The sequence below is a fragment of the Gymnoscopelus braueri genome (genome assembly GCF_963280865.1).
Source record: "Gymnoscopelus braueri genome assembly, chromosome: 8".
In the NCBI taxonomy this organism is placed as follows: Eukaryota; Metazoa; Chordata; class Actinopteri; order Myctophiformes; family Myctophidae; genus Gymnoscopelus; species Gymnoscopelus braueri.
In genome coordinates this window covers 3,485,774-3,501,614 of record NC_137609.1, presented here as the reverse complement: position 1 = coordinate 3,501,614, position 15,841 = coordinate 3,485,774, and the positions used below count along the sequence as shown (strand labels likewise).

Below are 15,841 nucleotides of genomic sequence, written 5' to 3'. Positions count from 1 at the left end.
TTTTGATTACCTGACTTTTACTTGTAACAGTATTTCTACACTGCATTATTGATACTTTTACTTAAGAAAAAGATGCAAGTACCTTTTCCACCACTGCTTGTTTTCCTAGACCCGGTTGCTTATTTCTCACGCAAAACCTGGCAACGCTCACGCTGCTCGCTACCTCTTGAAGTCACAGAAATATATGAGTCACAGCCTTGCGTGTAGCAGCAGCCAGCAGCAGTGTGAGAGTCTCCATTCACAGCCAGAGAGACACCAGACAGCGGCTGCTCGCGCTCCGGTACGCCGCTCACACATGCTTCTCCTCCGGCACGCCAGCGTCGCTCTCACCGCCGTGGTGGCTGCCCTGGGCTCGACTCTGTTCATCGCGCTGAGTTACTTCTACCGGCGGCGACAACCACCATGGTCCCCTGTGGCACAGTACTGCGCCATCAAAGAGGTGAGACATAAATGTGGTTTCTTTCTTTTCCATTATTTATTCTGTTTGTTTTGACGTTGTGTTATTGTCAATAGTTGCATACGCAGGTTTATATATGGTGTGTTGGGTTATTGTCTTAGTGGACAGTAACCACTGAGATTTTTCAGCGGACCAGTGGCGCAATGGATAACGCGTCTGCCTACGGAGCAGAAGATTCCAGGTTCGAGTCCTGGCTGGTTCGACTTTTTAGAAGTAGAAGTAAAAAGACTATTGGAAATACTCCGGTACAGTAAAAGTACCTCAAAATTTTACAAGTACTAGTACAGTACTTGAGTAAATGTACTTAGTTACTATAATACACCACTGCATTTTTTCTATGCGGACCCCATTTGAAACAAGCCATTAGTCTTTCATGGGCTTTTCAATCCTATTTAGTTGACCTTGTATTTAAACTGCACTTTCATGTGCTTATTTTATACATAGACTATTTGAAAATAGCCGATCGACAAGATCACAACGTGTTGTGAGCTTGTAGATCTGCTATTTAAAAAAAAAATGTACTTTTACTTTTGGTACTTTAAGTATAGTTCGATGCCAATACTTTTGTACTTTTACTCAAGTAACATTTTGTACACGGGCCTTTTACTTGCAACAGAGTATTCTTATATTGTGGTATTGCTACTTTTACTTAAGTATCTGAGTACTTCCACCACTGATATAGGATATAGCCTACACAGACAGAAGAGCTGGTCTACAAGCTGCCATTGTAGATCATCTCTTTTTTTCGGCTCTTTATTTATTATTATTTTTCGGCAGGTGACGGAATATAATAAGTTAAAGTTAAAGTTGTATGGGCTGTAGGAATATGGTCTGCTGTGGTTCTCAACCTGGGGGGTCCGGGGGACCTCAGGGGGTCCCCAGCTAATGTATTTATGGTCGATCGTCACCATTATATTTCCATGTTCAAGTAAATACAACCAGAAAATGTATACAATAATGTCTATTTTTATTTATTTATTTATCACAGTTTCACTGTTAAATCTAAACCTATACTGTAGGCCTACATAGACAGACAGATAGACAGACAGATTTGTGGTCTCAAACTGGGGGTGCCTTGAAATGAAAACGGTTTTAAATCACTGATCTAAAGCAGTGGTTCTCGTGCCAAGGACCTCCAAAATGATATGTATTTGTCCACGGAAATACATATCTGAAAATGTTTTGTGCCGGGGACTGCCAGAAGAGACGATATGTGTAAAAAAAAACACGTTCAAGATTTTTCAAAAATGTTCAAAAATAGCAGATGTACAAGCTCGCAGCACGGCACAAAGTGACGCGCTGTGAGCTTGTATATCTGCTATTTTTGAGAACCTCTGCTCCAAACCGATGTTCTAAATCTAAATAAAGGAGTTTTCTGAAAAAAACATGTGTTGCTATATACATTTATATAGATGAATCTAAAATGACACAGTGGTGTAAAGTTACTATGTACATTTACTCAAGTACTGTACTTAAGTACTTTTACTTTACTGGAGTAATTCCAATTTTCTGTACTTTTACTTCTACTCCACTACATCTCAGAGGCAAATATTGTACTTTTACTCCACTACAATTATTTGAAAACTTTTAGTTACTAGTTACTTTGCAGATTAAATTATTACATTATAAAACATATATGAACCACTTTAGCCTTATTTTATATCTAGGCTATTTGAAAATAGCCGATCTACAAGCTCACAATGCGCCGCGAATCGCGATGCGACGCGTTGTGAGCTTGTAGATTTGCTAATTTCAAAAACATTTTGTACTTTTACTTTTGATACTTTAAGTACATTTCGATGCCAATACTTTTGCACTTTTACTCAAGTACATTTTGAATTCCTGACTTCTACTTGTAACAGAGTATACTTCTACATTGCAGTATTGATACTTCTTCTTAAGTAAAATATCTGAGTACGTTTTCCACCACTGAAAATGACACAGATGCTTTCCCTGTTTTTAATAGGATCATTTGCATGATCAGACAAGCGACTGGCCTCACAACAACAGTGCAGGAAACAGCCCTGACATCAGCAGATAAAACATAAGACAGGCAAACAGGCTAATTGGTGACAGAGGAATGGATTAGTATGGAGGACTTTGACCTTCATGCAAAGTCCACACTGACATTGACGTTATGCTATTATGCTTGACACCAGGACTCATTCACTCAGTGGTGGAAAAAGCACTCGAATGTTTTATTTAAGTAAAAGTACCAATACTGCAATGTTAGAAGTACTCTGTTACAAGTAAAAGTCTGGAATTCCGAATTTACTTGAGTAAAAGAATAAAAGTATTCTATCAATATGTACTTAAAGTAACAAAAGTAAAAGTACTGAGATGTTTGAAAATAGCCTAGGTATAAAGCTTGCCTGTTTGTAAACGTGCTATATAAATAAAGCTTGATTTGATAAAATAGGGCTAAAGTGGTTAATGTATTTTTTATAATGTAATATATTTATATCTGCAAAGTAACTAAAGTTTTCAAATAATTGTAGTGGAGCAAAAGTACAATATCTGCCTCTGAGATGTAGTGGAGTAAATGTATAGACAATTGGACAATTGCTTGGAAAGCAAACACAATTGGAACTGGAACAACTGTAAGATTGAGGCCGATAAGTGATCTTTGTGGACTTCTCTCTCCTGATTGGCTGAAATTGGTATCCCTCTGTTTACTAAAGAGCTGGAGAGATGGGGAAACCCCCTGTTACCAAACAAACACTCTAGAAAGGATTGCTATCTGAATACTGTAGAGCTTTAACATTTTAACAAAACAAAAACAACAACTTTAATTGATTTTTTATAAATTTTGTATATCAAATATCATTTACACCATTTTAATATATCGTTGCTGTCGGTGGAAACCTTGTAAGTTAAATGATTTAAAATAGTGAAACTAGTAGATTTTCACTACTTTTGTGCGACGTTCTTATAGATGGGTTTCCGCGCGACGTCATCACAGAGCAGAGTGCGCAATCTGCGCATGCGGGTGGTAGAACGAACCGGAAGCGCCATTCACTCTGTTGTTATTTTCGGGATTTAGATAGGCATAATGCTGCTATTTTAGGCATAATAGGCATAATGCTGCTATTATATACAAACAGATCCAACTTCCGACAAATCATTTTTATTGAGTAAAGAAGATATTACAAACTGCATCATTTAATCTACTTTCATTAAACCCGGTGAAGACCATTTATTTTATGGATGTACATTTGACTAGAGCTGCTGCGGGTAATAGCGCCCTCTACTGCTCAACCCTCCACTGCGCGCGCATCATCCTCTCATGTTTACAAACAGGAAACCCATCTATATGATAAAGTAGGATTTTTTTTTTTTAAAACCCTAATAAGTCAAAACATGGAGATACAAGACTTTTGCTTGACTGCAACGATATAGGGAACGGGCTTAGGGCGGAGCCAGGCCCAGAATGACGTAGTTCCGGTCGCCATGTTCTATGCCCACTGTAGCAACAGAGCGTAACAACAACACTGACAACACTGTTACTCACGACGTGTCCTGAACGCATACACTACAACAGAGTTATTGGTGCCCAGTCAGAGTCACAATCATTCATTTCATAGGCTGGTTTACCTGAAAAGAACAACGTTTTGTTGCTTAGTTGTGTAACCGAAATAAAATGTAGAGTCATCTTGAGGACTGATTATTTTTATATTGTTATTATTATTAGCTAAGTATTATTACTATTATTATATTATTCATTCATTAATCATTGAGTAAGTGAACGGGAGCTGAGTTGTCTCTCATAAACCAGCTTGATGTGCAAACAACATAACACTGGTGAGCATAGTTATCTGTGTAGCTTCCAGGTTGGAAATCCATACATTTGAACTCCAACGTCTGAACACTTGCTATTGCATCCGACAACGCAGCACCGTCGTACCATTGCTAAATTAGAGCGACAGACAAGTTAGAGATAGAAGAGAGATGGAAGATAATGTGTACACTGTCTACACGTGCTGCTTGCTCAACAAGAAGCATAGGACAGACTGACGTGGCAGCCCGTCAAACTGGTCATAGAAAATAGCGTTGAAAGTGGGTGGAGTTAACGGCGAATCTTAACTCTGACGTCACTACGCCCAGTGATGAGCTGTGGATTTTTGAACTAAGGGGGCTATATTTTCTGACGTCACGTGCACGCGCACGTGCACGCATGTGCACATAGCCAATCAGCTCAGTGCTAGTTGAAATACTGTATTCAACATGTGATTTTTAATGTAATTATATCGTATTATTTAGTTGCATTGTTAATTTGTTGTTTTTATTTTTGTTTCAATTAATTAATTTTTATTTTCCTTTTAGTTTTATATAAAAGCCCTTTACATAGACTCACCCACACATAAGTACTTAAAATAATCAGACAACTTGTCTTTGTCTTGTCTCAGAGAACTGGGTCCCCTTCACACTCTGCAGTGCAGAGACTGTTGTCTCTCATTGTGAGAGGAATGTACACATTCAATTCAAGTCCATGGCTTTTTTCGAGTAGCCTAATGTTATGCAAAGCAGCCAGGTAGACGCTATTGAGAACGGCTCGCCGCTGACGGCGCGAACCTTGAGAGGCTATTGTTTAAACTTTAAGGTGTTAAGACCGCAGCTGACGGTGCGTGCTCGCGCGTGCATGTGGAGCTCCCAGCCCCCCAGCCAGCGCCAGAACTAAGGGGTCACCCCCTACAGCTCATCCCTGACTACGCCCGTTCCCTATAGTGCATGGCAGGATGGTGGTGCTTGTCGGCAAGATCAGTTCCTGCCAAGCAACACTATCAATCAACCAATTCATCTTTATCACATCACACAAGGTGAAAGAGTGGGTGAGATTCTTCTTTGTGTGATGAGCTCTAAACTTTGCTTATAAAGGAAGAGTTGAAATGGGGAAGAGAGCATAGAATTATAGAGCATACATGGGCAAGCACTCAAATGTTTTACTTAAAGGGGTACTTCACTTCACGCCGGGGGACACATTTAAAAAAAATATTAAAAATAAATGAAAAAAGTTATGGAAAATTCATGGCCCCCTCACGCATTAGTAGGACACTCTAATGCGTGAGGGGGCCATGAATTTTTCATAACTTTTTTCATTTATTTTTAATATTTTTTTTAAATGTGTCCCCGGCCCTAAAGTGAAGTACCCCTTTAAGTAAAAGTACCACTACTGCAATGTTAGAAGTACCCTGTTACAAGTAAAAGTCTGGAATTCAAAATGTACCTGAATAAAAGTATTCTATCAAAATGTACTTAAAGTACCCAAAGTAAAAGTACTGAAATGTTTGAAAGTAGCAGATCTACAAGCTCAAAGCTGGTAGATGGGCTATTTTTGCTACTTTTGTGTGACATACTGTAGAATGGCAAAGTACGGCATTAATTTACAAAAAAAGTACAGATAAAATACAGAGATGAGAGGTGTCTGCCCGACAGTATATGCAATGTGGCCCTCTGGAGTGAGTGTGGAAATATAGTGGCCTTCTCCATCATCAAAGTTGCATCACCCCTGGAATAGAGGAAGCAGAAGTGAAGTCCACATACCAGCTCTGACAGTGTGATAAAACCGCCCGGTTCTGGTTCCAGATCCCAACCCTCCTCTGAAAGTGTGACTGTGAGATCAGCACTGAATAGAAAGCAACATTGTGACTTTGAAAGCCAAGGACTCGTGTTGAGAGGATGGTCAGCATGTTCACTGTATAGACTGAGGTCAACATCTGTTCCATGCTGTGACCTGTGACTCTACCAGTGGTGGAAGAAGTACTCAGATATTTTACTTAAGTAAAAGCACCGATACCACAATATAAAAATACTCTGTTACAAGTAAAAATGCCTGTGTTCAAAAGGTGACTTGAGGTAAAAGTAAAAGTACTAAAATGTTTGAAAATAGTCGATCTACAAGCTCACAACACGTCGCATCGTTGTGAGCTTGTAGATCGGCTATTTTCAAATTGCCTATGTATAAAATAGGGCTAAAGTGTTTAATGCATGTTTGATAATATACTAATTTATATCTGCAAAGTAACCAGTAACTAAAGTTTTCAAATAATTATAGTGGAGTAAAAGTACAATATTTGCCTCTAAGATGTAGTGGAGTAGAAGTAAAAGTACTGAAAATTGGAAATACTCCAGTAAAGTAAAAAAGACCTACAAATTGTACTTAAGTACAGTACTTGAGTAAATCTCTCTCTCTCTCTGGCCATGTCCACACGTACCCATGTATTTTTAAAAACTGAGTTTTCAAAACAATTCCTGTGCAGCTGTCATCGCGAGACTGTCGCCATTGACAGCCTTTCAACAACTGCAGTCTCGCGATGGCAGGCAGCCAATACAGCCACGGTTTTTGCTCTTTAGATACCTCCATACAATTATAAAATGTGCATATTGAAAAACAAGAGATCAGAGAACAATTAGGGGTATTCATTAAATACATTAATTCATTTGAATGTATGTATTTATTTATTACTTTTTTTGCTGGTCAAAGTTGAATAGCTTTTTTAGGCGGCCCTCACACCTACGTCGCACCGCCGATCTGATTTGCCTGTACTGTATATGGAGATCTCTGTATCTGTCAGTCCTTGTCTCTTTTATACCCATATATGGAGAGTTCCTTTTATACCCATATATGGAGATCTCCGTACAACCCTTCTATGCCTGTATATGGAGATCCCTGACGTCATCAGTAGACCTTTTGTCAGTGGTGAAAAGTAACAAAGTACATTTACTCAAGTATTGTACTTAAGTACAATTATGAGGTATTTCCAATTTTCAGTACTTTTCCTTCTACTCCACTACATCTCAGAGTCCAATATTGTACTTTTACTCCACTATAATTATTTGAAAACTTTAGTTACTAGTTACTTTGCAGAGATAAATTATTATATTTTAAAACATACATTAACCTCTTTAGCCGTATTTTATACCTAGGCTATTTGAAAATAGCAGATCTACAAGCTCAAAACGTGTTGCGATGCGACGTGTTGTGAGCTTGTAGATCGGCTATTTTCAAACATTGCATTACTTTTACTTTTGGTACTTTAAGTACATTTGCCAATACTTTTGTATTTTTACTCAAGTAACATTTTGAACACAAGCCTTTTACTTGTGTTGGAGCCAAAATGCCTTTCTGTTTATTCTGTTTTTGTTTTCTTTAATTGAATGGTGTGGCCTTGGTAATGACTGATGTCATGTCAATCAGTCGGTGGGTGGTTACTATGGGAACCATGATATACCAGTCAGTGGGTGATTGTGGGCAGGTGTGCAATGGGAAAAGCCACACAGTTTTCGACCGTGCTATGTCAAGCCGTACCTATGTCAAGCCGTACCAGGTCGGCGTTCCATGTCTGTATTATGAGTTTGTCATCACTATGGATTTAATTTGTGTTAATAAATGGATTGACATATCCAAAGATAAATGCACTCTCTGGACATTGAATGATTTGCACGCGTCAAACTAAAAAGTCAACCCAGTTACAACTTGTAACAGAGTATTTGTATATTGTGGTATTGCTACTTTTACTTAAGTAAAATATCTGAGTACTCCTTCCCCCACTGCCTTCCTTTTGTGTCCATATATGGAGTTGACTGATTTGTTTGCTGATGCCATGACGACCATTGAGGTTAAACAACACACTCCATATTTGGACAAAGCTGGATTAGGAACTCCTTATATTAGTCATGGTGACATGAGCGTGACGTCATAGGTCCCTAAGTCCGCCCACCCGCCAGAGGGCTTTAGGGAAAAAACTAAACTAACTCACTTTCAGTTCATTGTGTGTGTGTGTGTGTGTGTGTGTGTGTGTGTGTGTGTGTGTGTGTGTGTGTGTGTGTGTGTGTGTGTGTGTGTGTGTGTGTGTGTGTGTGTGTGTGTGTGTGTGTGTGTGTGTGTGTGTGTGTGTGTGTGTGTGTGTGTGTGTGTGTGTGTGTGTGTGATTTTGAATTGAGAATCGATTTTCTGAATCGAATGGAACCTTGAGAAGATTCACCTCCCTAAGAACAATGTATATTATGTCTGTCTGACTTGCATTTTCCTGTTGACTAAGTTTGCCATCATTCAAATATTGTGTTTATCCCATTTAGACTGGGAAAGAATCTGTGTCATTTTTAGATTTCTTTGGGCTATAAAGAAATGGCAGATATACAAGCTCATAGCGCGGCACCGAGTGCCCTTGAGCTTGTAGATCTGCTATTCTTGAACAATCGTGAACATTTGGGCAAATCTTTAATTTATTTTATTTTTCTAAGCAAACATTTTTAACTGTTGGGTGGTCCTTGACATTTTTTTTTCAAAAAAACTGTTAGGATTTAGTAGATATTGTAGAACCCCCCCCCTTAAATCATGACAAAAGTGGGAGACGACACACAGGATTTAACTTAAAAGTTATTTTATTTTAACTAAAAACAACAAACTTTGCAACAATATACAACTTTGTGTGAGTAGTCAGTAGTATCACTAGTGTAATGCAGGTGCAAAAGCAACCAAACAAAACTGTTGCCTGGTAGGAGAGAGAGAGAGAGAATGGCTTTGGCCAGCCTGTTTAAATCCAGGGACGAGTGGAGTCGGGTGTGTCTCGTCCCATAGACCAGTGTTTGTCAACCTTTGTCCAGGGCACACCTAGATGTGTGTGTGTGTGTGTGTGTGTGTGTGTGTGTGTGTGTGTGTGTGTGTGTGTGTGTGTGTGTGTGTGTGTGTGTGTGTGTGTGTGTGTGTGTGTGTGTGTGTGTGTGTGTGTGTGTGTGTGTGTGTGTGTGTGTGTGTGTGTGTGTGTGTGTGTGTGTGTGTGTGTGTGTACACGTGCACACACACAGAGATAGAGATTATTGGGCAGGTATAAATAAACCTTGACCATTACAAATATATAAATCTTTGGCCTTCAAATATATAAACTTGGGTCAGTGCAATGAATGGAGGAGTCTGAAAACCTTCCCAGAGTAAAACTATATTACTATATATTTGGTACCCAATATACTTCTAATATCTGATAATAATATCTAATAATCTGATCCTGATAGCATTATTGCGGACGCATGCGCTGTTGCCCACTACAGACGAACACCAAAACTCTCGCCCCAAAACAGTCACCCCGGGGGAAATCTGGTGATATTCACCTGGTATTCCTAAACGTAACCTCATTAAACTATGCTTAAACCTAACCTTATTCCTAAACGTAACCTCAGTAAAACTAATAATATGGCTAACCGTAAACTTATTTCTAACCTTATCCTCAGTAAAACAAATACAGGAATGCTGGTCCGCGAAAATAAATGGGGGTGAGCGTGTTTTGGGGCGAGTTTTCCGGTTATATATCGACGGCACCACGGCTTGAAGTTGCAAGAGATTCTCTCCGTGGTGGAGTAATTAAACACCACAAACTACACAGATTACGTTGACACAAACACACTGGAGTGATTTAGAAGCACTTTATAAGAAAACTAACACTTATGTAGTGTTTTATTGTTGTTGGACATTCATCATGGCAGGTTATAACATGGGCTTTTGGGACAGGACAGCCCCTCTTCGCAGGTACGACGTTCAGGTCCGCCGAATCGACCCGTTCCGACCCACTTTCACCCCTGAGTACCTGCCAGGCGAGTACAGGTGATGGCCCCGTGAAGACATTGCCAAACATTTGCATTTATATGGGCGAGGGTCGATTCACTGGATGTGTGTCCGCGACGGACGATGAGCAATGGCTTAAGGCAGCAGCAGCCCATGACGTATCTATTGTTCTGGGGGGGGGAGGGGGTTGATTTATTTATTTTTCATTCGGCACACCTAGCATATCCTCACGGCACAAAAAAGGTCAGATTGCCAGGGTTGACAAACACTGCCATAGACACACCCCTGGCAGGCTGGCCCTCTCCTCCTACACAGGACAGAAAATAACCAATCATTAGGACCAAATGCAAACCAAAGACGGAACAAACACATGACCACAAATGTAGTGAAGGGGTCATCACACTTGTCCGCCTGGCTCTCGTTGATTTTAGCGCTTTCTGTCAGGGCTCCAGTTTGCCTCCCAGTTCGTAACGTAACGTTCTCTCTCTCCATCTTTTGCGTAGCCTTGCTGTAGTCCTCTACCGATATAAAATCTGTGACGTCTGGTCCTCAATTTGGTGGAATAGTGACTATTTTATCCATGTCCGCTATGCAAAATTCCTTTCAGCTGAGGACGAGTGACTTGACGGGGTCCGTAAAACAAGCGCTCCGTCTTCACTCGTCCGCCTACGGAAAGAAGGCCGATACATACATTTCACGATACGATACACGATATTGGGCTCACGATATCGATACGATATTTATTTTAATTTATTTGTTATCATCAACATTGGCCTTCATCTTCAGTTTAAAAGTGCTTTATTTATAAAACACGTTAAAAAAGTGTTTTACACACAAAAATAAATACAATTTTACAAGCTTAAGGAACGGTGAAGTAAGTTTTCACTATAAACCCCTTTGTTTCAGAGGACATATGGACATTAATACCAAATATAATATAGATACTGCATAGATATAAATTCGACTAAAATCATAGTCATATTCTTGTCATCTGGACTTTTACCAACCAAGTGTAGCTTAGTTATTAACAGCTTGAACAGAATATCTATAAGCCAGAGAGGGTCACTTGTAAATAGATGTAGGTCTATTTAAAGGGATATTTCACTTTCAAAAAAACGTTTGGTCATTTTATCGTCTACTCAGGCCTTTGTGAGCCCCCCAGACAGTTTTTAAGTTGCTCGATTCAGTATTTATATATTTGAAATTCATTTTATCAGACACGCCCCCTTCCTATACAAACCCATTGTAACTTCAAACTCCATTTTAACCATGTTAGACTCATCAAAAACACCCGTCCTTGGTTCTGGTGACTCCCACTGCCCCCCTAATACGCGAGGGGGCCGTGTTTTTTCAATTACTTTTTTCATTTATTTAAAATATATTTTTTTGAAAATTGAGAAAATAAAATACAATAAAAAAATAAAATTAAATAAATGAAAGAGATAATCGGAAAGACACGGCCCCCTCACGCATTAGGAGGGCAGGGTGAGTCACCAGAACCAAGGACGGGTGTTTTCGACGAATCTAACATGGTTAAAATGGAGTTTGAAGTTACAATGGGTTTGTATAGGAAGGGGGCGTGTCTGATAAAATTAATATCAAATATATCAAAACTGAATCGAGCAACTTAAAAACTGTGTGGGGGGCTCACAAAGGCCTGAGTAGATGATAAAATGACCAAAAGTTTTTTTGAAAGTGAAATATCACTTTAACAGTGCAGAAACATAATTGCCTTGATGCATGTAACATTAACGAGCGTCAACTGGACCCAGACATACACTCCTGCCCTCTGCAGTGCTCTAAACTGAAAGTGACTGGAGTCTGTCTCATTTCTCTGCAAAAGCCCGAATATGATGGAATATGATTAAGGATTACTGTGATTAAGGTAAGCTCACATTTCATATCACACACACCATACAGTAAGAAGTAAGAACTCTAACTTTCACTAGCCACCCCAAAAAAAAATCATTTTTTCCCCCGATACAGTATGACGTCACGACGATACATATCGTCACATTTTAATATTGCGATATATCACGTGAAGATATATCGGCACACCCGACACCCCTACACTGATAACGGCGCGAGGAGACATCACATACTACCACAAGAAGGCCCGGAAACTGTTTATCTTGTCTATACACAGCAACGCAAATACGGAGTTTACATAAATTGGAGTAAAAAAAATAGGGAAAAAAACTGGTTGCGTGTGGACAAAGCCCCAAACCACATAGAAAAAGCTACGTTTTAAAATAATGCCTGTGTACGTGTGGACTCCCCCCTCTCTCTCCCTGTGTCTCTCTCTCTCTCTTTCTCTCCCTCTCTGACTCTGTATTCTCATCGTCAGTTGTCTAGTATAGGTAATGACTTTTGTTGCATGGTTCAGAGGGTTAAGTAAGTCCAGTTATTTTCAGTGAGTCATGGTGCTTTTGGTTTGGTGATTGTGTTTTGTTTTCTGGGTTTGAGTGACTCAACAAAGGTGCTTCTAAAGGTCTCTCTCTCTCTCTCTCTCTCTCTCTCTCTCTCTCTCTCTGTTTCGCCCTTTGCTCTGTCCTTCGTTCTTTCTCTCACTTTCTTTCACTTACTTTTTGTAACTCACCTCACATGAACCGTTGTTGCCTAGCATCCATGTCTGTCTGTCTGTCAGTCTCTCTCTCTCTCTCTCTCTCTCTCTCTCTCTCTCTCTCTCTCTCTCTCTCTCTCTCTCTCTCTCTGTGTCTCTCTTTATCTCTCCCTCTGTCTCCCCCCCCTCTCACTCTCTGTGTCTCTAGTATTAAACGGAGACAGAGACAGATGTAGGTTGCTGTCAGGAGACTATATTTTATATCGTAGTGAATGAACACGTCCCCTTGGCTCTGGCTGTGTTATCTGATAAAGCAGACTAGATGAAAGCGCAATCATTTATTATAAAGGCCTGGCTTTCCTTTTTAAAGAAACATCACGGCTGTCAGGGCTCCCTGGCCTGGGTTGCATCAGCTATTCCTAAATGCATTACTTTGCCCTTTAAAAAAAAAAGAAAATAGGTTTTTGTGTAAATTAACTTAGAAAGTAACTACCAGTTTGCCCAAGTGCAGACGGCCAGGTCAGTCTTTTGGCCTGTATACCTTTTTTTCCACTCAACACTAGTGGTGTAAAGTAACTAAGTACATTTACTCAAGTGCTGTACTTAAGTACAATTTTGAAGTGCTTTTACTTTACTGGAGTATTTCCAATTGTCTATACGTTTACTTCTACTCCACTACACCTCAGAGGCACATATTATACTTTTACTCCACTACAATTATTTGAAAACTTTAGTTGCTAGTTACTTTGCAGATATAAATGATTACATTATAAAACATACATTAACAACTTAAGCCCTATTTAATCCTAGGCTATTTGAAAATAGCCGATCTACAAGCTCACAACGCTCACACGTTGTGAGCTTGTAGATCTGCTATTTTCAAACATTTTAGTACTTTAACTTTTGGTACCAAAATACCTGATCTACATGTTGTGATTTTGTAGATCGGGTATTTTTGCCGTACTGTTTGCCCCCGGACGCTATTGTGTTCATGTGCTATAGTGTCTTTGTATGCTGTTTTTATTGGTGATAGAATGCACATGATACCTGTCCTGTACCTCTATTTCTATCCAAAACGGTAAATGGTGCATTCTAATAGACCAATTATTTGTTTACAAACATTAACTGGACGCGCAGGTGACTGTTTCATGTAATCAATTCCCAACAGATCCCCAAACCTGCTGTTTTGGGGTGCGCTGGTTTCAGTTCATTCAACCTCCTCTTATGTAGGGTTGTCCCGATACCAGTATCGGTACTCGGGCCCGATACGCTACTTGTGTACTCGAATCGGTACTCGGTAAAGCTCCCGATACTTTTACCCAATACCAAAACAATGACGGCCGCTGGTATTAACATCGCATTGTTAACTACTGTACTGTTATGTACTGTCATGTACTATTCTCATGTCTTTCTAAATAAACTACATCAATCAATCAATCAAACAGCTGTGCCTCAAAGTTATAACCACTTTGAGTTTCTAACTTGTGGTCATAGTCGCGATACTTTTCAGTTGTGTGGTGGTACTTTTAGATGGATTTTTACTGTAACCGAAAGTTCTGTCCACCATCCAGTCAGAGAGCATGGTTCACACTCACAGATCGGAGCCGGCTCTGTTATTCACAGACGGAGCTAGCGTTATTATTAGCCGTAGCCCGTGTTGCCAGATTCTGCTGGAGAGAAACAAGCAGCCAGGTCTATAAAAATAATCAAACTTTAATGTCTAATATTGTTTTATGTTTTCTCAAACATTTTCATGCCAAGAGGAAGGACCCCTCAATATGTACAATCTACTTTACAGAAAAACAATACCAAAGTCGCTTATAATAAACGGATTTGGCAACACTGGTCAGAATGGAACGGTACAGCAGCTAGTTGCCACAAACACTCTCTCAGTCTCTCTTCTCCTCCGAATAATTTTGCTTAATTTAAATATTTTTGATTCTGCTTCTACAGAAATATGCTCTTAACCTAGCTCTGCTCCATAGCGTGGCTGACAAAAGCCTAATTTATGCTCGTTATGCACGACGGTGTCGCGCGCTGAAAACAGCAGATCTACAAGCTGATCTACAACGTGTCGCAGACGCGACCCGTTGTGAGCTTGTAAATCTGCTGTTTTTCGGAGTATGAGTCGGCGCTAATACAGGGAAAGAGGATAGGACAGCTGATTAGCGTTAGAAGGAGTTCTCCTTAACGTTATGGTACTGTCGTTCCTTTCTCCTCACACCCGCGGTAGCGCAGGCTGCTCGTCTTTAGTAAAAAAAAAATAATAATACACTTTCGCTACTGACCAAAACAAAGACGGTTTTGTGGAGTTGAAAGCCTTCTTTTCTTAGTGGGGACACTCTGAGCCCCCCACCTCACGTCTAAAATACACTTTTTGGCCAGAAAATAAAATATTTCACCAGAAGGAAAAAATGTATTTGGTGCCCTGTACAGCATTGGTCCTCAAAGTGGTGTCCGGGGACCCCCAGGGGTGCTTGAGGGAGTACCAGGGGGTCCCCAGCTAAATGATGGATAGTTATGAACCAAATGGACCCTTATGGGTCTGTAACTCTGAGAGAGTAAAAATGGAACCAAATGGACCCGTTGTACACTCTCAGAGTTAAATTAGCATGGAGTTTACAATATAAATTGGGGTCCCATGAGATAAAAATGCGATTAAATGGGGGTCCGTAGCCCTAATGCATGTCAAACTGGGGGTCCTTGAAATTAAAATGGTTGGGAATTGACTGCTAGAGCCGTAATATTCTTCTCTTATGGGGTCCCTGGCATATATTTTCAAATGGGGGTCCGCGGGCTAATAAGTTTCAATTTGGGGGTCCTTGACATGTAACAGTTTGAGAACCACTGCTCTACAGATCTGGTATTTTAATTGTTCTATTGACCAGATTTTTCTTCCGGTGAAATATTTAATTTTCTGGCCAAAAAGTGTATTTAAGACGTCAGGTGGACCAGAGCTACTATTAACAAGTAAACAGAAAGTTATTAACGCAATTTTAACAATAATTATTATTAAAATAACAAGTACAAGTACAAGGCATAACAATGAAATGAAATTGGAGAAAAAGGGGGTAAAATAAGTGGTTACTCAAAAAAAAAAAAAGTATTCGTATCGGTACTCGGTATCGGCGAGTACTGAAAATTGAGTACTCGTACTCGGTCTGAAAAAAGTGGTATCGGGACATCCCTACTCTTATGTGTTGGCTGGTGAGGCGCGCCCTAACGAGATATGTACTTCACCCCGCAACGGTATTGCGCGCCGAGA

At 39.9% G+C, this 15,841-nt stretch overlaps 1 protein-coding gene across 1 annotated transcript in view; it reads left to right on the top strand.

Moving 5' to 3' along the window:
• Positions 1-212: 212 nt before the first annotated feature.
• The window catches only part of arl10 (ADP-ribosylation factor-like 10), a 32,722-nt gene continuing 17,093 nt past the window's right edge, over positions 213-15,841 (top strand). Inside the window, exon 1 of the mRNA XM_080435494.1 lies at positions 213-439. Within this exon, the coding sequence (XP_080291620.1) occupies positions 296-439 (144 nt within the window). The 5' untranslated portion in view covers positions 213-295. The remainder of the gene's footprint in view (positions 440-15,841) is intronic.